At 30.9% G+C, this 21,790-nt stretch overlaps 1 protein-coding gene across 11 annotated transcripts in view; it reads right to left on the bottom strand.

Moving 5' to 3' along the window:
• The window catches only part of LOC145293795 (sodium-dependent phosphate transporter 1-A-like), a 263,709-nt gene that overhangs the window by 32,575 nt on the left and 209,344 nt on the right, over positions 1-21,790 (bottom strand). For 10 of the 11 annotated variants that reach the window (XM_080140353.1, XM_080140352.1, XM_080140350.1 and 7 more), the window contains 5 exons: positions 16,306-16,407; positions 11,475-11,615; positions 8,231-8,316; positions 3,326-3,422; positions 1,976-2,095 (listed from right to left, as the gene is read on the bottom strand). In XM_080140353.1, the coding sequence (XP_079996479.1) occupies positions 1,976-2,095; positions 3,326-3,422; positions 8,231-8,316; positions 11,475-11,615; positions 16,306-16,407 (546 nt within the window). Of the gene's footprint in view, positions 1-1,001; positions 1,029-1,975; positions 2,096-3,325; positions 3,423-8,230; positions 8,317-11,474; positions 11,616-16,305; positions 16,408-21,790 lie in introns of all 11 variants that reach the window. The other variant, XM_080140357.1, reaches the window with a different exon arrangement.

The raw sequence follows: 21,790 nt of genomic DNA, 5'->3' as shown, positions 1-21,790 counted from the left end.
TAGTTTTAATGAAAACAAAAACTTTTGAATTAAAATATTTTGTGCTTCTCCATGTCAGACTTAGATTGAATATGGAGGATTGTCATAAAAATAGCAAGAAACCTGTATGCTGTACTTACAAGGGAAAATAAGTACTATTCAACAAAAATTATGGAAATTCATCTAGCAGTTTTGTTTTCATAAAATTCAATTTTTAGCTGCACACAGAGTAGCATCATCATTATCATATTTAAGGAGTTAATACCTTTTTTTCACAGTTAAACAAATAAAAGGGTAAATTACTTCCCCAAAACTTTGAATTATCTCCCTTGGCTTCCATAATGATGCCAATCATGGCGGTGTATGCTGTGTATGGCTAAAAGTTTTATAAAAACAGAAGTACTGGGCGATCTGTCATAATTTTTAAGTTATTAATTTTAATAAAATAATAAATAATTTAGAATATAAATGCTAACATGGTCTGTTTATAAATATATATATAAATGCTAACATGGTCTGTTTATATATATATATATATATATATATATAATATACATATATATATAAATGCTAACATGGTCTGTTTTCAAGTTTTTAATAAAGCTAATATATCTATATTTTAAATGTGCTGACGTTATTTTTTTTTATAAAGTATGATCAATAATAATTTCATGTAATATAAACAATATTCTCTTCATAGCAGCATTTACCAAATGTTTAAGACCCTTTTTTACAATGAAAGATGATTGTTTAAATGTTATGAAATATTTATAACATGAAGTAATTTATTTCATCTTAATTTTGTAGTTGCTTTTTATTGTAACTTAGTTTGTCAAAGGTTGATGTAAATGTGGGTTTTCTTAGTAAAGCAATATTTTGCCCTGATCTTTTTAAGTCTTAAAATTAGTTCACTCGAACAAATAACAAAAAAAGTGAAAGAAATTTGATTTCAGAACAATTCAAAAGAACAGTTAAGTTTGTTTCATGAAAAAAAAAAAAAAAAGATTTCAGAAATGAATTACCTGAGTATAAATGAAAACTAAAATTCCCTGTATACAAATAAATTTTTAAAAATAAAAAAGACTGAGAATAATAACAAAATAATAAAGGTTAATAATGTTAAAGATTAATTCACTAAGAAAAATAATTTATTTTGACTTATGCCACTAAGAAATATAGTTTTAATGTAATGAAAACTATGAATCAATATTTTGTTTGTCTTTTGAAAATTTTTATTTTATCTCAAAAGAATAAAAATATCAGGAAATCAATATTTAATTAAAATAAACATTTGTGAATTTAATTTTAATCCTAAGAAAATATGTTGGGTGTATATAAAATTTTAGTTATTCGTTTTTGTTATAAAAATCTTCTGATAATTATTGGTTGAATACAAAATATTCAGATTATAAATAAACATTTTTTAAATTTACTTACTGAGTCACTTTTCTATGGAAATTTTATTATCAAATAGCAAAATGCTATTTAATTTTTCAACTAGTCTTTAGCAAAAAAAATTGTCATGCAAACAATCATTTCATGTAGACTTAAAGACAAACAATTCTAAAGATTGAACAAGTCAGTTAAAAATTTAGAAATTTGGCACTTTATCAGAGGAAATTCAATTTTTTTAAAAATATCAATTAATATTACCAGGAGAATACTTTCTTCTACCAAGAAAATATTATAAAATATTAAAGAAATTCTAGAAAATAACTTTAAAAAATGATAATTTCATATATGAAAGGATGACAATACTCAATTTAGCATAATGATTCTTGATTTGTCTGTGATTCAGGATTTAATCATTTATGAAAATTAAAGATAATTACGATAACTACCAATTCCAAAAAGTGTTAATACATATGATAAATTTTATTAAATAAAATATTTATTAAAGATAATTATATGAGTTGAAAATAATTTCTATGGATTTAATTTTAAACTAAAAATCTTATTTTAATGAAAAAATATGGATAGAACAAATGTGACTTACCAATAACTTTCTTTCTTAATCGAGGCACAAGAATAAAATGAATACCCGCAGCAACAAGAATCCCAGCTCCAAAGGTTATAATAAATACACCATAAAGAGGAATTTTATCAAAGCCAAGAACTGAAAAATAAAATAATTTCTGTAAATTTACTCAATAATAAAAAGTTATTTTTCTAATCAGATATAATTTTTAAAGAAAAGTTTCTTTGAATTTAATAAATTTATTCACAAAACAGAATTCAAAAATTAGATTCTTCTATTTGTGTTATACAGGGTGACCTCCGCCCCCCCCCCAAAAAAAGAGGCCATCTAGAACATATGTTGTAGAATGGAGAAAAAAAGAAAAAAAGGCCAAAGACCCTAGTGTTTTGATGTGATGTTTTGAATATAATAAACTAGTTATGACAAAAGTTTCATTTCAATCAGACAAAAAAAGCAAGAAACGGGGCCTAATTAGAGCTAATTAGATTTTTTATGGGTCACCCTGTATATTCGCTATCTGTACAAAGAATACATTTTGGATAACAAATTAGGTTTGATTACATAATTTGTTTTTGAAAACATATTCCTTAAATTAAAAATAAATCTGGTGTAGAAATGGAGAAATTGTAAAAGAATTAACTCCCAAGTGCACAAGGTATGGAGAATGAAATTTCTGATAAAAAATTTGATCAATATGTTCTGTATGTAGTGAGTAAGATTTTATGTATAAGATTTTCTTTATTCATTTTCAATTAACTGTTTATCCTCTCTCTAAAATATTCCTTTTTGTTTGATTAAACACTAGAATTTATTCTTGTTTCTCTAAGTATTAAAAATACCCATTTTCTTCCTTCCACCACCTTCCTAAAATTCAGCAAAGAAAAGATGTCAATATGACTGGAGAGTACAGTCCTTCCTTCCCCTTTATGTTTTGTTACAGACATGTAAAGCCCTGAGTTCACTTGTCTTATTCCCAAGTCTGGGCTTATCAAGCCCAAATCATTCGTCACAGCTTTGTATAAAAGCTACAAACCTCTGATTGTAAAACCTCTGCAAGTGGCTAGCAACACAATGTCTGAGACATGCACTTCGAGAACCTTACCCAAAAGAAAAAAATGATGACATTAATACTACCAATGATCACCTGAATCCTTCGCTAATCAGTTTGCATCCTGCCATTTGAACTCATAAAACCAAAAGAATCACTTTATCCATGAGCTTATCAAATTAGTTTTGTAATTAAATACATCTCAATAAAAAATCATGCAATTTTTAATTGCAAAGAATCAAAGAAAAAATAGAGACTTACTTTAAGTAAATATTGTTATATAATTATATAGAACCGAGAATTATATTAATGATACTTACGTTCAGAACCCTCAAAAAATATTGAGAAGAGGTTTACACCAACAGTGATTGCATAAAATGCTGGCAGAAATTTTAGTCCTGGTTCTAAAGGGTCAGGCTGAAAACAGAAATAAAATTAAATTAAAAAAACTTTACAAATTTTCACAAAAACAGGTTTAAAAATAGCAAATAAAATCTGAGGTTTCATTTTAATTGTCTTTGTAAAAATTGCTTGAATAGTATATATAGAAATGAAGACAAGACATCTCATTTTAACATTTAAAAACAACTTTATTGGTTGTCTTTGTTAGTGAGAATAAGGAAACAGGCTAGTCATGGACAGAGTTTGTGTGTAAAGACGGTGATTATACAGGCCTGTTGAAAGAGGAAAGTGTTCAGTGGATATGTGTTGAAGTTGGTAGTTGGACTGGGGCAAAAAAAATTAGAGAGTCCTGTAGTAAAAAGAATACATGTGTGTAACGCATGTGGAGATAATCATGTCAGCTCATTGTATTCATGCTAGCCTTGGGCCAAAGGGCTTGGGTGAAGTCATGCTCCAACAGAAGGTGTGCTTTCAGCAAGAGATGTGCAGAAAGAAAAGCGAGTGTGCTGTCGGTTTAACGTTTTATAAACTTAATCACATGACTGAGAGCTGGCTTCTGATTGGACAAACCAGAAGGGAAGTGTAATCCAAATCTCAAGCCATGAGAATTTGCTTCTGCTTATGTTTGTTGCAAATCCGTCTGCTACAAGTGGTAAGAAACTGAGTAAGGTTTCTCATTAGCTTTGATTATATTGTGTTATCAGCATATTTGTTCAGCTTGCCCTTTTGGATATTCTCCTGTATAACTCAACAGTCTAAAACTAGGTTGAGCAATGGAAATGGTTGCAACTTATCTTATCCCCACCATAGATGGATCAGTCATTGGCTAGGTGCCACCAACATTTCCCACAAGGTTTCCATTCACTTCTAATGCCTTTCATATAGTCATGTAACTTGCATCCACTCAGACCTTTATTTCAGCATCATTCACATACCGGTCTTTCAACAGAATCTAATTCAAATATTGCATGTCATCAGAGAAAGGTATCCCTGACCTCATTGTCCTATACCTTAGTTAGTAAACTTGCTTGGTGCTTAATAAATGCAGTTACCATTTTAAGCTCATGGAGAAATGTCTCATGAGTTTCCTGCACAGAGCAATGTACACGTCATTACATGAGGAAATGGTGGGCCATTTCTCCATGTGCAGCTAGCTTTAAGGTGGCAATTGCATTAATCAAGCACAAAGCAAGTGTGCTAACTAAATGATGGGACAATGAGATCAGGAATGCATTCTTAGATCTTTTAAAAAATATTCAGAGAATTATCATCAGAATTTAATAACATTTGATGGCATTTTTAAAATGTTTGATGGCATCTTTACAACATTCAATGGCAGTTAAACAAATTTTATTCTTTTTACCCAATAAAGTTTATCAAAATGTAAATTCCATTTGAATGGAAATAGGATTGAGCATAACTGAAGAGTTTCAAGGAATTGGAAATCAGGACAAAGGTATATTGACTTGAAGTCACAAATGGAAAAATAAAATCATATTTTAGGATTAAAAAAAAATGGAAACATTTTGAAGTGAAATAACATTTCTTTGGCTATATCATATCAATAAAATAAATGTTATATCATATCAATAAAATAAATGTTATATCATATCAATAAAATAAATGTTATATCATATCAATAAAATAAATGTTATATCATATCAATAAAATAAATGTTATATCATATCAATAAAATAAATGTTATATCATATCAATAAAATAAATGTTATATCATATCAATAAAATAAATGTTATATCATATCAATAAAATAAATGTTATATCATATCAATAAAATAAATGTTATATCATATCAATAAAATAAATGTTATATCATATCAATAAAATAAATGTTATATCATATCAATAAAATAAATGTTATATCATATCAATAAAATAAATGTTATTGTTGCAAAAAAAATGAAAAGTTATTGGAGTACGTCCCTTACATCAGGAACAATGGATTACTCAGACAAAGCATTAAGAATGAAATATTTAGAATGTTTAAGAGATTTGTGTGATGTCTTCATATTACCAAATTTATCAGGTAGCTGCTTATTCTTAGGATATGTAGGTAGAGATTTATTGTGAGGGATACTTTAATCATGGTGCATTTTAAAGCGTTTTATAAGGACTAGTTTAGCATCATTATATATTGTTTTTATTTAATCTTTGTAAAGAAAGATAAAAGTGATGCAAAACTTTTATTCAGGAAATTATTTGACCCATCCTGGGACAGGTATTCTTATAGTGTGTGTGTGTGTGTATGTGTGTGTGTGTATATATATATATATATATATATATATATATATATATATATATATATATATATAAGCAGTATTAATTAGAAAAACAAAATATCAAAATTGTTCTAAATTCTGTACTGATTTGTATAACCAATTTAGGGTTCAGGTTTCTCTCTCAAGATGGTATTTCAATATTGTTTATTATTTCCTCTTTGATTTCACTGTTTCAAAGTAAAAAGTAATTTGGAGATGTTTTCTTTGATTACAAATATAATTTGAAATCCAAATATAAATCTTTTATTTATTTCTTCATATTGTATTTGCAGCTATGATTCACACACATACATACCCCCCCCCCCCGGTCATCATCAGGTAAACTATCCCTGAACTTTCTTTCCCTCAGGTCCATCCTTATCACTTCCTACCATGTTTTTCTTAGTTTTACCTTGTAAATCAAACCTGTCACCTTAAATGTTCTACATCTGCTAACTCAAGAGTGCTACTCCCTTCTTTCAACATAGCCATATTACTCTTCTGCAAACATCTCTCCACACTGTTCAGATTTATTCTTCCTCTGAGGGCATTAGATCTAATCCTGACTTTAGCACTTACATTACACATCCATCATATTCTCAGATTATTTCTCTCCATGCAATGCATGTCCTCAACCTTCACCAGTCAGTTTTCACTCCGATGTAGTATCACACGGCATACATATGCCTGATCAACAGTGGTGATGCTCTGCTAGTTGGTAATGGTAAAAGTTCCTTGAACTTACTCCACTCTGTACTCCAACACAGAAAAACCAAAAAGAACTGCCACGTAATAATCATTCTATTAAATAACACAAACATCAAAAATAAATGCATGTCAAAGATGGATTTTCTTCTAAAAGTATAATTCGTTACAAACTCACAAGTCATTCGTTTGGATTGTTCCGACTATCGTTCTCATCTGGGATGTTAGTCTTAGAAATATAAGACAAATACTTCAAACTCCTCAGCTTAACGTTCACAGGGAACATGAATTGGAACAGATACACTGAGGGCATTGTTGCAAAAATGGTGGGCTCTCTCTACCATGCTAGAAAGTTATTTATGCCTAAGAGTACCCAAGGCCACCATTTGCCTATGTATGGATTATTGTTGCTAGAGCATCTGCTACTAGTCTCTCACTCTTAGACAGGGTTCAAAAGAGAGTCGCTAATCTAATATCTCTCGCACGCTAGGCTTCAACTGCTGTTCCATTGATGAAGCGTTGCATCCCTTTGCCTGTTTTATATTTTAATGGTAGGTGCTTCGACAAACTACAAGCCCTTGTCCCTCCTTGACGTAAATACCTCCGACATCCTGACAAAGCAGCAAAATCCCACCCTTACACAGCAGAACTCCCTAGATGTAAGAAAGTCTTCTACTCTAATAGTTTCTACCCTAGTACTGCTAGATTTTGGAATTCCCTTTCGAGTTTCTGCTTCCCTGACTGTACATGCAGAAGTTCAAATGTAATGTAAACATATCTTGCTGCTCAACTCCCTACATAGTATCCCTAAAATTATGTCCCAGATAGTAAACCCCTACATAAAAGTGGCACTGTATCTTGTTTGTGGTGAAACTGCAAAAAAAAAAAAAAAAAAAAAAAAAAAAAGTAATACAAATTATCAATCTTCATCTCAACAATTCCATAAGTTATTCATGTTATACTAAATTATATGAATCAAATTAACTATCACTGGGAAAATTTTTTTTTTTCATGGAAAAGTAATTTACAGTTCATAATATTTCTCTTGAAATAATAGATATATGTAAAGATATATTATTATTATTAGTTAAATATTCTTTAAATAAATAAAACAAATGTCTGTTCTTTCTTGTTTTTCAAACTTGTAACAATTAAAGTATTTAAAAAAAAAAATTAATTTTTTTCTTCTTCCCATAAAATAATTATTAGCTAAATATAATAAAAATTTGATTTATTGTAACAATTTAAATCATTTGAAAATATTTTCTTTTTCTTCTTAAAAATAATTGTCAGCTACATATTTGTTTAATAAGTTAAACATTTTAATTTTATTTTCTGAACCTATTTTAATCATTTAAAAATAAATATCTTTTTTCTTCTTATTGTAAAAATAATTTTTGGTTGAATTTTTTAAAAATAATTATAAAATAATTTTTGCTTGAACATTCTTTAAATAAGTAAAAAACTAATGTCAATTTTTAAATTTATTTAAAATTGTAACAATTAGCTGTGCATTAAAATTACATGAAAATAAAAATAATGCAAACTAAATTTTTAAAAAGTGACTAAGAGAAACAGAATTCGATTTCAGAAGAATTAATTTTAAAATAGGTAAAGTCTGAATTTCTTTATTTTAGTGATGTTTCAATTACGTTTTTACATTTCATCTTTAGTGATCATACGATTAATTTTAAATGGGTGCGGAAGGGATGGATACTAACATGCATACGAGCATTATTACACAAATATTAACTAGTGTACAAGTTATCTACATAGAGTTGTTTTAAACTGCATTCTTGTGAAGAAACGGTTTTATAAAAATACATCAAAATAATACTTACAGAAGTTAATATATATTTTCTTATAAGTACAAAGAGTCCGGTAGAGACGATACCCGAGAGAACTGGAGATATAAACCATGAGCCAACTGAAAAAGAGATATCAAATTTCTATGAGATATTCATCCTCAATATTACATTATTATACACTAGCGGGGGTACCCGGCGTTGCCCGAGTGTTTTTTTCCGGGACGGGGGGGGGGAATTTTAAAAAATGTTATGGTAGGTAAGTAGGAAGGATCAAACCCGGAGTCATGAGTAAAAGTAGGAAAATAAAGTGTGAAAAAAAAAAACAAAAAACATCTGCAACGTTAACAGTTCGGCCACCAAGAAAAGTCCATTCCAGTTGTTTAGGAAAAAAAAAAAAAAAAAAAAAAAAAAAAACGACTACGGTAGGTCGGCGCGAACGTGAAAATATAATGTGAATTGTCCAGCACGCTAACCACTACGCCACAGAGCACTGCAGCTTAGTTTAGTGATTTTAAATAACTTCACATGAAAGAACTACGAAGCCAAACCGGTGTTCTCTTCTCAACTGTTCCTTGTGAACGATCCCCAAACGGTGTTAAGTGGTGGCAGGGGGAGGAGGAATTTATTAGAGAGAAAATATTTTACCACTTCCATTGATCTTAACCGATTTTGGCCGTGACTTCTCAGCAGAAAAAGTATAGAAATCTAAGATTATCGAGGAATTTGAGAAATAATAAGCCTATAACACACCTCAGATATTGTTCTGCCATTTGTGCATATTATATTTGCATGAAATATCTGGATTTTTAATCCTATTAATGTCAAAATCAGACGGGAAAAAATGAGTTCATTTTATTTATATAGAGAAGAGAAATGTGATGACATGGGTGGAATCGATATACACAGGAGTCATGCAAGATTCATTCTAGAGAAATTTATGGATAAAAAAAAACCCAAAGAAACAAGTCTAATGTCATCACTCAAATTATCCACAGTGAATAGTGAAATAGGTTTGGATAAAACAATTTATTTTTACTTAAAACCTTGTTTTAGTAAAAAAAAAAAAAAAAAAAAAAGAAAAGAAATAACAATGAAATATAGAAAAAATAAGTTCAAAAAAATAAATAAATCCAGACTAATGTAAAGGGAGATAATTCCACGTTTTATCACTTGATTATGTACAGCTTCTTGTAAAAATTTTTTAAATAAATAAATTAATAAATATGAAAGCGTATTCATAATTTACGTAATTGGAAGATGTATTTAGGTAATTTATTTCTATTTCAATCAAGTAACTATTTCTTGAGTGTGTGTGTTTTCTTTTCAACTCTGAAAATAATCCAGTTTGTGTATGTTTTCTTTTCAACTCTGAAACAGATTTTTATTTCAAATGATGAAAACGTTTGTACTTCACACAAGCAGCAACAATCGTTTTCTTTTTTTCTTTAACCAACATCAAAATCACGTGAACGAGATGGTGCCGGAAAATCAAAAGTAAATATTTATCTTTTATCCTATCATTTTTTAACTTCAAGTGTTTAAATTTGCATAATTGCTTTAATCTTGTATCTGAAGAGTTCCAGGTGCACCTGCACCACTGCGTCTCCATAGCAGACACATGCCAACAGTGTCTGCCTATTTCTATGCCTTTCTATACTGTTACCACAAACTAAAAAAGATTCTTCTTCATTATTGTAGAAAATTTGAAAATTGAAATATTGAATTTCAAGTGAGACCAAAAGTATCAACTGAATTGTCATGTTTTTGAAGACAATTAGCAAAAATTGAGATTTGCAACAAAAGAAACTGGAAAATTCTAATCATAACAAAAGAGAGATAAATCTTTTCTGAAAACTGAAAATTTTTGGACAATTTAACAAAACTTAATTTTCGCTACTTGTCTTCAAAAACTGTTTTGATTAAAAATTAATTTTCTACCCTATAATTTTTTTGTAATTTTTAATATTTTCATTACTGCGACCTGACAATTCAGTATATATCATTGATTTCACTTGAAATTCAATATTTCAATTTTCGAATTTCGCTAAAAACAGTAAAAATTGGAGTTATCTCCCTTAGATAAAAATGATGCCTGTAAACAAATCTATAATTATAATTATAGATTTCTTGACAGGCTTCACTTTTATTTATTTTTTTATTTTTCTGGGTTGACATTTTTTTTTTGTGTTTCATATGTATGACTGGACTTTATAACTTACCGTTTTTAATGTTTGATGTTTTTTTGTAATGCGAAAACATGATTTTAAATAAAAATAAATTGTGTAAATAATTTTAACATTAGGATTAATGAAAACAACGTAAAAGCTTAATATATTTATATTACTGAAATAATATTTATATAACATTAATATTTATATAATATTAATATTTAATAATATTTAATAATATTTATATAACATTAATATTTAACATTTATATAATATTAATATTTAATATTTATATAATATTAATATTTAATATTTATATGCAGAGTGACCTCCATCCAAAGAATTACTAATAAAATTCAGAATCCTTTCTGCAATCTAGCCATATTTGATAGAAATAAATTTCAATATATGATTGAATTGTTCACCAAGTTTCAGCAATTAATGACCAACACTTTGTTTTTATCACCATTCAGTGATAAGTACACCTGCATATGACATACAAAATTGTCAATCACACTGCCCACATCTTGGCTATGATGGCCCTCGTCAGTTCAGTAATAACTTGGAGATTGGTTTGATAGATATTATCTTTTGAGATAACTACGGATAAAAGGGAAGATGGTTAATGTCATTTCCAGTAAGTATGAAGCCAATTCTGGATCACCCATTCTGCTGATAAGAAAAGGATCAAATTGTCAATGTAGATCACTGAACAACCATAAAACAAAAACTGTTGAACATTCATGACTGAAATTTGGTGGACAAGTCAGATATAGTCTAAAGTTTAATTCTATGAAATATGTTCAGACTGCAGAAATGATTGTGAATTTTATTGAAAATTCCATGGGTGGCATCTTTTGAAGTTCAACCTGTATTTCACAATTCCAAGTAGAAAATGAAGGATAAGATTAGATCTGTTATAATAACAGCAAAAATAATTTCTGAAAAATAAATCAGAAATGTCATAAATCATTACAAATAAAAAATAAATAAGTCTACAAAATATTCATATTATTGTTTACAAAAAAAATTTATTAGAAAATCTTATTAAAAATGACCACCCCTCATATTTTTTTTTATTGAACAAAAAAAGAAAGAAAAAAACTTACTGATCATTCCTAATTTTGACCATCTTACACCCCTGGAACCATGAGCAACTAATGCAAAACCTAATGTGGCACCGACTATACTATGAGTGGCAGACACTGGTAATCGGAGGAATGTAGCCAAAAGAAGCCATACACAGGAACCTGGCAGCAATAGAAAGAATATATACAAAATATATTGAAAAGCAATTTGATAATCATTTGTAAAACTTTAAATAAATTCTAAAACACTGGGAGACATTTTAAGAGTGAATGCCATGCTGTAGTGACTGCAAGCATGAATGTGATAAACAATAGAACAAGCTGGATGCTATTTTGTCAGTATGGATCAAGAATATGTCTTGTTAAGAATAAGATAGCTGGTAAAAGATGAAGAAATATATATATATATATGTTCCTATAAATCCGTTTCTTTTTTTTTTTTTGTATTGATATTCATATGAAAAACCTTTTTCTCTATTGGTATTTATTTGCTTTTCCACAAAAGCAAAATGTGACACAAAGTCGTTTTTAATGTGGGTGAAAACCAGCTTCTCAAAAGAAGGGCAAAAGGGGCACTCTGGTAGCGACCAAAAATATTCCTCTTCATTGATCAAGGACAAATTAACTTAAGTGTAGCATGAGGACAGATACTACATTTTGACCTTTAAAAAGAAACACAACTTTCTTATATATGGGTTGTGGAATTGCATTCATCTGCAAAAGATCTAGTTAATTTGCATATTCTTTTAAACATTCATTTCAATTAATTCCCTATTAGTTTTTTCGGTTTTCTCATGGGATGATCATCTTTAGTTAAATATTACGTGTAATTATATTAATGCAGATGTTCTACATGATTTATACTTGCATAATATTTGCATAAAAAGGTTATAGTAAACAAAAAACTCTTTGCATAAATATTTATATATATGCGCATATATTTTTGTTTAACAAATTTTAACTATTAAACTCCTCCTACAGTTTTTGGTCTACAGACATGAAACTTCATATATAAGGTATTTGCACTCATGTAAAACTTCATATTTGGGTTTTAGCCCGGGAAAATCGGTACAAATTGTGAAAATAAAAAAAAAATGAAATTTGCCAGGTGAAGGTTGAATGACAGCATTACAAATATTGATTTATGTTTTAATTTTTAGTCTTGCAGCAAACATGTTTCATAGCTCAGTCACTATAGGCAGAGAAAAAAATAAATCGTAAGCTAAACGTTTTGGTTTCGATTCTCGGTGGTGGCGCATGAGTCATTATTTTATTTTTTTTTTTTTACTTTTTAAATCATTGCTATATAATGGGTCCAATATAATAATAAATAGAAAATCAGCATTAATCAAAATATCATATTTAAGCGTATTTTACGACCAGGCAATGCCAGGCGTCCTGCTAGTATATATATATATATATATATATATATATATATATATATAAATTCTTTATAACTGTTTCACAACTTACCAGGACCACTTCAAGATAAGAGTTGATAAGATTGAATGAGTTCCAGCCAAAAAAATGAGACATTATGGGAGTATTAAAATTGATCTATTGTAAGAACTAAGGTTGGATACTTATGAAAGAGTTTATAATGAATATTTTTTGACAAAAGATTAGAAGTATTACGATGGCTATGTTTCAGCGAAAAAGTTAAGGGTCAAAGATGATGTTAGACAGAAATCATGAAATCATGGGATTTCTGGGTAAAGTTTTTCTCTCATTTAGCTAGTGAGATTTCAAGAAAGTAGGGCATGTCTAACATCTGCCCCAATGAAGAGAGTGTGCAGTTGGGTGTAGGGAAATTGGCTATCTATTTATCTGCCCGTTTCCCCCTCTCTCACACACATGTATACAAGTTTTATACTATCTTAATTAAGAAAGTTGAATTTTGCCTAAATATTGTTTTATATGATGACGAATCCATGTATGCTTTAAGTGTTTTATTTTTGTTTTGCTAAAAATAATGAATTTCTTCACATTTAACCAATAAAAAAGTTTCATAGAAAATATGAAAGCAGACAATAATTTAAATTTTAATAATTCAAACAGTCATCTGTTCTTTATCAAAATACTAGCCTAGGTGCTCGGGTGCTTGAAGGTGTGTGTTGAGCAAAAAAAAAAAAAAAAAGAAAGTGGTTGTAGGCAGGCAGGCTCGAACCCATACCACGAATGAGGAAAAGAATGTGAAAAAAAAAAAAGTGACGTCTTTGCCGTTGCGTCCATCGCCAAACCGGAAGTGGCAAAGGTTTAAATTAAGGCTAGTCAATCGAAAAGAGGGGATGACTTTCGAACATATTGGGGAAAAAACCGACCCCTACTGTGCCCAGTTTAGGGTGAAGGAATTAACGTTTTTACCCAATTTTTTTATATTTGTCGTCCGAAGGGTCGGGCTTCAAAATTATACAAATCTTGTGAAAATCTGTCACCTCTGTCAAAAGTCTGAGGCAGACATACAAACATACATACATTTTAACAAAAAGGTGAGATTTTTATTATAGATATAGTTTTTGATAAAAGTGAAGGCAGATGCAACCATTATAAAACAAAAACTGGAATTTTTAATTTTGTAGAGCATTTATTCTGTCTTAACGTGCAAGTCTCCATCCATACAAAACCATCTTACCAAGAAAACTGTTGCCTGTTTTTAAAAAGAATGTCTACATGTTCATCTCATCATGAATTACTGTTTTAGAACAAATGATTTCTTTAACAAAATTAAAAAAAAAAAGTTCTCCATCTATAAAATATTCATACATATTCAAGACTACCACAGCAGAATTATTGTTTTGCATGTGTTCAACTTTTAGGATTCATTTTGTTTCTTTTTGTTTGTGCATATATGTGGACAGGAATTTAACATCTATCAAAATACAGTTGATATTATGGAGTGTAGAGTCTCTTTGCTGGAAATATTTGACTATTTGAGATGCGTTTTGTCTAATAGTAGGCTTCTTGCCCAGAATTCCTCCATATTAAAAAACAAAGATAAAAAAACCTGCATGATGTACGTATCCGTAATGGAATGAAAATGTTATATAAAAAAAAAAAATCACATAAATGGATTAAATATATTAATTAACTAAGAAAATTAAATTTTATGAGTAAGCTAAAAGGAACTGTCTTGCATTGCTATTTTGAAGAAACAAAGGCAGATAATTCTACAGTAATTCAAAGTTGCAAGATCAGATTTTTAATCATTTAAATTGTTTAAAAATTATTTTCTGTATTAAAATAAAAATTACTTGATTAATGTATATGATTTTTGGAATATGATCTTTTTGTTCCATCATGTGTATGTATATCAGAAAAGTTTGTTTTTTTATATATTTTTCCTTTTTATTATAGAAGGAATTCTAGGCAACGGCCAATAATAGTTTGCGGTTATGAAATCTAAAATGTGATTTTGTTTTAACTATATATTCACTATTTAGACATTTTTTTTTAATTTTTTTATTACATTTTCACCCCAAACAAGGCAAATTGCCACTTTGGTGTAGGGGGCTACTATCAGGGGCAACAACTACTGGGGTACTATGTAGAGATTTGGGCAGCAAGATGTTGGTTCATGTTACACTTGAACTTCTGCACGTCAGTACTGTTGGGGAAGCAGGGACCTGGAATGGAATTCCAAAGTCTAGCGGTTCTGGGGAAGAAACTATTAGAGTAGAAAGATCTTTTACATCTAGGGATCTCTACAGTGTGGGGGTGGGATTTAGCAGCCTGTCGGGTTTGTTGAGGGTGCTCACGTCGTGGGGGCACAAGTGATTGCAGTTCGTCAGAGCATTCACCACTAAAATACTTGTAGAACAGGCAGAGGGATGCAACATTTCGTCGATGGGACAGAGGCTGAAGCTTAGATGCCAGTTCAGGGCCTATCAGGTTTGTGACTCTCTTTTAAACCTTGTCAAGGAGCAAGAGACTAGTAGCAGATGTACCAGCCCAAATGTGACAGCAATACTCCATACATGGACGAATGGTGGCCTTATAGAGGTACAGGATACTTTCGTTAGTAGTTGTCTAGCACGGTAGAGAGAGCACACCTTTCTTGCAGCGACCCTGGCAATGCCTTCAATGTAATTGTTCCAATTCATGTTTCCTGTGAACGTTAGGCCAAGGAGTTTGAAAGATGTACTCTCAGATAAAGAGTCGTTGGCCATTGCTATAGGTGGTAGAGAGGGTTTCTTGTAATTATTGAATGAAACTAGTTTAGTCTTGGCGGCATTGAATGTGACCAAACATTTTTGTCCCCATTCCACTACAGATTGGAGGTCATCCTCTAGTGTTTCTGCCATTTCTTTAGAAATGTGTTCATTCGTCTTCCTGTCGTGCCTGCCATAGAGTGTAGTGTCATCAGCATATATACCCATCTCAGAGGCAATTTTGTCGGGGAGGTCATTTATGAATATTTAGTATAAAAGATGTAATATGTTAGATTGGGACTATGAAAGGTATGTTGTGTCGGTTGTATAAGTATGCATGTATTTCAAAACTACGAAGGGAAAATCTGATTAAATGTTGGTAAACTAGATTTATTGCAGGTATAGTTACAAATGTTTTAACATTGATGTCTAAATGTATTTTTTATTAATATTATTTCACTTTCAATTCAAAGGTTTTTCTTTCCAAAAAATATGTATGCACATGTTTAACACAACCTCCTGTTTTTGCCTTTAATTTCATTAAAAATCTCTCCTATTTTACACATGAAAATACAATAAGATCATACTCCTTTTTGTATGCTTATTTTTCTGAAATAAAATCGTTTTCTTCTTTCAACAGCATTAATTCTTAAAAATCCAAATCTTCAAAGAATTTTGTCTTAAAGAATCCATTTGATTCTTACCTGTGACGCCTGCCACATTTCCCATCATCAGGATTTCCTCTGTCCCATTGTACGGCTGTACATCTATTATACCTTTTCGTATCGTATCTGATACTCGTGCACCTTTCAAAGAAAATAGAGAGAAAATACAATATTTAAAAGAAAGAAAACATTTACAATGATGTATCCTTCATATAAATGATAAAAATAAGTCATGATTAATACAATCATTTCAAAAAATAACTAAATGTAATCTTGTGAGAAAGGTTAACATCAATCATGATTTTTTTGGTTCCAAAATTATTTTAGATAAGTATTGATAATTTATATTTGAATTATTCGGAGGACTATTGTTATTTTGATTGTTATTTTGATTGTTAGTTTCATAATGCTTCAGCTGTTTTTTAACTTGGCTGCCAACTGATCAGCTGGATGAGAAATGTACATACTGCCTTTTTAAATCAGTACTGTTTAAATTGAATCTAAAGGTTTAAAATAATATATACAGGGTGGAACATTAAAATGTCATCCTAAAAAAGATGACATGATTCCATTTCCATTTGATAAAAACCTGTTTTCTTTTTTGGTTGCAGATCATCTACTAGTTAGCCAATTGTGTACAAATCCCAAGAGCGATAGGAACCTTCTATCATGTCTGAAAGTGACACAATATTTAACGAGCGAGCTCAGAGATGCGCCACTGTACAACTTATGCTTTCTATTGATCCAAGTTATGACATGAAATATTAGTGTCTGTAGATATAAAAATGATGGTTAACATTTATTTTAAAAAATATTTTATATGTATTGTTGGGACAATTAATTGGAATCAGGGAATCAAAAAAAAAAATCAGAACTTTTTGGGGTATCAGAAAAATTTGTGTTTATTTTCTGATGTCAAAAACAATTCTTTTCACTTTTGTTTTTGGTTAAAACTGATTTTTCTATGGTTCATATTAATGATGAAATGATAAATATAGATCATCACCATAAGTGTATTTCTATGTTTAGCAAATTATATGTACATATTTCATGTCTTTTTATGCAACTGCATATTTATATAATTGTATTGGAATCAGGAAAAATATATGAATCATCCCATCACTAACATTAATATATATATATATATATATATATATATATATATATATATATATAAAGGAACAAACTGTATTATGTGTTCATCAACGTTTCGTCTTTATTTTGAGACTTCCTCTGGATGAATGGGATTAAGAAACAAAAAATACCCGTACAAAATATTTGAAAATGTTTCACGTGCAAAGTGTGACGCTGTTCTATTTCAGAAAAATGGAAAAAGACGTTGGAAATTCAAAAAGGAGGTGGAGGGCTTGCGCTGTTAAAGAGAGGGAAATTTTAGTGACATCATATAGTTGTTAATGTAATTTTAACAGATATGAACGCAGTTAAAATTCTTACTGGAGAGAAATATATCTGTTGAAATTCAAATATAGGTTTGTAACAGAAATGAAATGAGTGTTACGTAATTTATTGATTGAGATTATATGTATTAATTATTATAGGGGGTGTTTGAATGGTGTGAGAGGGTTAACCTGTGTCTACAGTTAAATTATGTTCTTTTAATAAAAGTTTACTTATTAATGGCGCTATGTTATAGAAACCTGCATGCTGTTTAATTGTGCTTGAATTTGCGATATGCGCAGATTCAAGAAGTCTCCGGTGCAGTTTATTTGAAATAAATTTAACTACTTTTGCTTGTTTAAAGTCAAAGGTGTGATTATGTTGCAATAAATGAGAGAATAATGCATTTAGAGAATTGCTATTTTTTATATTTCTTTTAAAGCCTTTCTAGTTTTGCTGTCGCTGTGAAATTAACAATTAGTCGTGCATGCTTCCAATCCAATAGCAGAATATCAGTGAATTAATGAAAGGAAGGGGTGATCGTTGCAGGTACAAGCGAAAGTTGTTTTAAAAACGGACCAATCGCTGCTGCATGGACATTTTCTTTCTGGGATTGCGTTATATATTTTTTTTGTTGAACTTCAAGGCTTGATAGAAAAAAAAAAGGAAAGAAAGTGGAAAAAGTTTTTGTTTTTTTGGTGATTGAATAATTATTTTTTTTGTTATTATTCTGTTGGTGTTTGTAATTTTTCTCTCTTCTGAAATAATTGATATTGCGTATATTCGAGCATTTTAATATTTTCATGGGGCTTAGAGAGATAATCCATAATAATGATGAGATAAATAAATCCTTGCGAGAATGTCTAGTTAAGACGTAAGGAATTCTTAATTGCGATCCCAGCATAAAAGGGGATCGCGTGGATGTGGGCATTATAACAACAAACAGGGATCACATCTGGAACGATGGTGATGGTGGCAGAGATCAGGGTGGAATTAACGTTTTACGATGAAGGAGAGAAGGCCTTAGCAGCCCTCTCGAGGATGTTGACTTACGAAGATATCAAGAGACAACCCGGCAGCCCAGAGAAATTCCCGGAGGGCCAGAAGACTGACTTGATTCTGGTTGATGTCACCAGGGGTCAACGACAAAGGGTTCAAATGACCTTAAGTGACATGCGGTCAAGATTAAATGAGAACTGTGAAAGAATACCTGCCTCTTGGGGAACGAAAAATCGGAAATGGGATGATGTGTAGCCCCATGACCCACCCATGCTGGAAGGAAAAATAAGTACCCTACCTCAAGAATAGCTTGATACAAGGGTAGAGTTTTGTTCACTTATTTTAAAGTGATTATTCGTTGAGTTCTGTTGAGAGCGAGTTAGCTCTGATGATAATGATTTATGACTGTAGTGGCATTACAATTTTAGAATGTAAAGGAAGAATTCCGATGATTGAGTTTAGTTGAAAACAAGTTTTTTTTTTGGAAAAAAAAAAAAAAAAAAAAAAAAAAAAAATCGAGAATACTATTTTTAAGCAGTTCGTGAAACATTTTGACTGAAGTAGTCTGTATTAATCGATATTACTGGTTGTTGTTGAGAATTAAACCTTGAATAATTGTGTTTTTATGTATTCAAACGAGAAAAATTGGAGATATTAAATTTTTGAGAGTTGAATTAAGTTTTGAAAAAAATATATATTTTTGTTACCTCAGTCTGGAGAGATTTCCTTATTAAACTGAACAAATTTTAGTTGAGTTCAGTTGAGAATAATTAAAAGCAGTCATTTCGGCGATTGAACTGACTTTTGGAGGAATTTTAATTTTGCCTCAGTCAGGAAGGATTTCTTAAATGCGAAATAAGGGTCAAAGAGGCTGCAAAACTGAATGAAAATAATTGGAAATAATTATTAGCATCACTGAGTGAAGTGTGGTACACTCAATTGTGCGCGAAAAGTGTATTATTTTTTTAGATGGATTTTTCCATGTGAGTAAATCAGGTGCGTGATGTTCGCACCTGGAGATATTAATGGAAAAAAAAAAAAAAAAAAGGCAGAATTTCTCGTGCGATAACTAGGCATTAACTGAGTCTCCTTGAGGGGCGCGATGCGCGAGGTCATTAAATGTTACGCATTTTAGTAATTAAATTTTTGCAATTAGTGAAAGGGATTATGGAGCATTTAAGTTGAATTTTGGGTGTAAGAAGTTTGCCGATCCTTGCGTGGCTTCGTAGTGCATTTCTGGATACAGGTCCATTCGGACATGCTGTCTGGGAGGACGCTGGGGGCATGTGGATAGCTCCCTGTAGTTGTTTTATTAATCGTCCATAAGGAGACAGATGCCGAAATTGAGGTCGTTGTCTGCACGAGCGTGTGTGTGTCACACGGTTTGGTTTGGTTTTACGGCATATCAACCTTTTTTTTTTTTTGGTTATTTAATGCAGAGTTCCAATTTTTTTTTTTTTGTGGAATAGATATTTTAATTTAATCAGTGAGTCAAATCAGACTTTTTGCATCATTAGGTGATGTGCTTCCTTCCTTTTTTTTGGGGGTGGGGTGTAAAGTTGGATTGAATTAAAGTTATATTCTTTTATATAAATTTACTTTTTTCAGAAATGTTAGTATTTTGTTGGAGTTTATTTTTTTTAAATAGTTCTTTCATATTGTTGACACTGTAATAATTTTGCCGGATATGCGCGAGATCGCCACAATTCAAAAGAAACTGTTTTATTGTAAAAGGTTCTTGGCATACAAAACATTCTGGAGGGTCTTCTTTTTTTAGCAGGAAAGAGTGGGTTATGTGCGTATGTCCTATGCGAATACGGGACAAAATCACTTCCTCTCTACGTGATCTTCTGGCATCTGGTAATCGTTCTTCTATTGTGGGTTTGATCTTGAAAAGTTCATTATTTGGACAGTTATTCCATCTTTCTTGCCATTTCTTCATAAGGCGATTATTTATTTGTTGTTTGTAGTCAGAATGTGGAATTTTTATATTGCTTTTAAGGAGTTTTAAAGCGTTTTTGGCAGCTATGTCAGCTTTTTCAATGCCCTGAATTCCAGAATGACTGGGGATCCAGCAGAATTTGATACTTTTGTTTTGTGAAAGAGTGTGCATTTTTTGTAGCAGTTTGATGAGTATTGGGTTATTTAAATTTTTATTCTTTAAGGATTCGAGTACCGATAGGGAGTCTGCAAAAATTATAAATTTGTTGTGGGTGAGGTCAGTAATGAGGTCTAGTGCCATATCTAAGGCTGTGGCTTCGGCACTAAAAATTGAGGCATGGTCTGGTAGTCGCTTCTGTAAGGTAATGTTAGTGGATACGACTCCGCATCCGGTTTTGTTGCCGTCTTTGGACCCATCTGTGTATATGTGCTGATGGTTTGGATATTTTTCCTGAATGATAAGGAGTTTTTCTTGATAGGTTAGTGGATGGGTTTGATTTTTTTGGAGGTTATTTAATTCAAAGATCATATTAATCATCCATGGGGAGACAGATTAATTATGCCAAAATTGAGATTGCTGTGTGCATGATCGTGTGTGTGTCACACGTAGAAAGAGTGTATTATGGGAACGGGTTTGGAAATAACGATGGGAATTCAATAAATTAGGGGGCGTATCTAGCTTCCTGTAGTTTTCTTTTATTATTTTGACTATCCACAAGGGTACAAAGTAATTTTAGTGAAACTGAATTGGTTGTTTAAACAATTGTTAATTAATTGGTTGTTTAAACAGCCTGTGACAAAAAGGTGCTTAACTTTTTGTAAATAGTTGTGTACTGACAGACGGAATTTTCCTCGCTTTGTTTCAGGGATGGGCGTGATCAAGCTGGTGTATCTGTGGAGACCAGGAGAGATGGTCTGTTAGCGGAGCAGCGAGCGGTAGCTGGCAGAAGGAGGGAACTGTGTAACGCGACGTGGACAGAATCGCAAATTGTTGACCCTCGGGGGCCCGGAGCAACCTATTCGCTCTGCTTGTGGTTAGGAAAAATAGCATTGATGAGCGCTCCGCCTGGCGGACGGTTGGGGAGATCGATGCCTGTCAGTCATAGCTGCATTAATGAACACAAGAGATATTTGAAGGAGTAGGATAAGATATCCAAATATTAAACTCTTGGAGGATAAAACATTA

Source organism: Euprymna scolopes, chromosome 15 (assembly GCF_053919585.1).
Source record: "Euprymna scolopes isolate OS-2025 chromosome 15, ASM5391958v1, whole genome shotgun sequence".
Classification (NCBI taxonomy): domain Eukaryota; kingdom Metazoa; phylum Mollusca; class Cephalopoda; order Sepiida; family Sepiolidae; genus Euprymna; species Euprymna scolopes.
The sequence above is the reverse complement of the archived record's forward strand: the minus strand, read 5'-3'. Positions and strand labels throughout refer to the sequence as shown.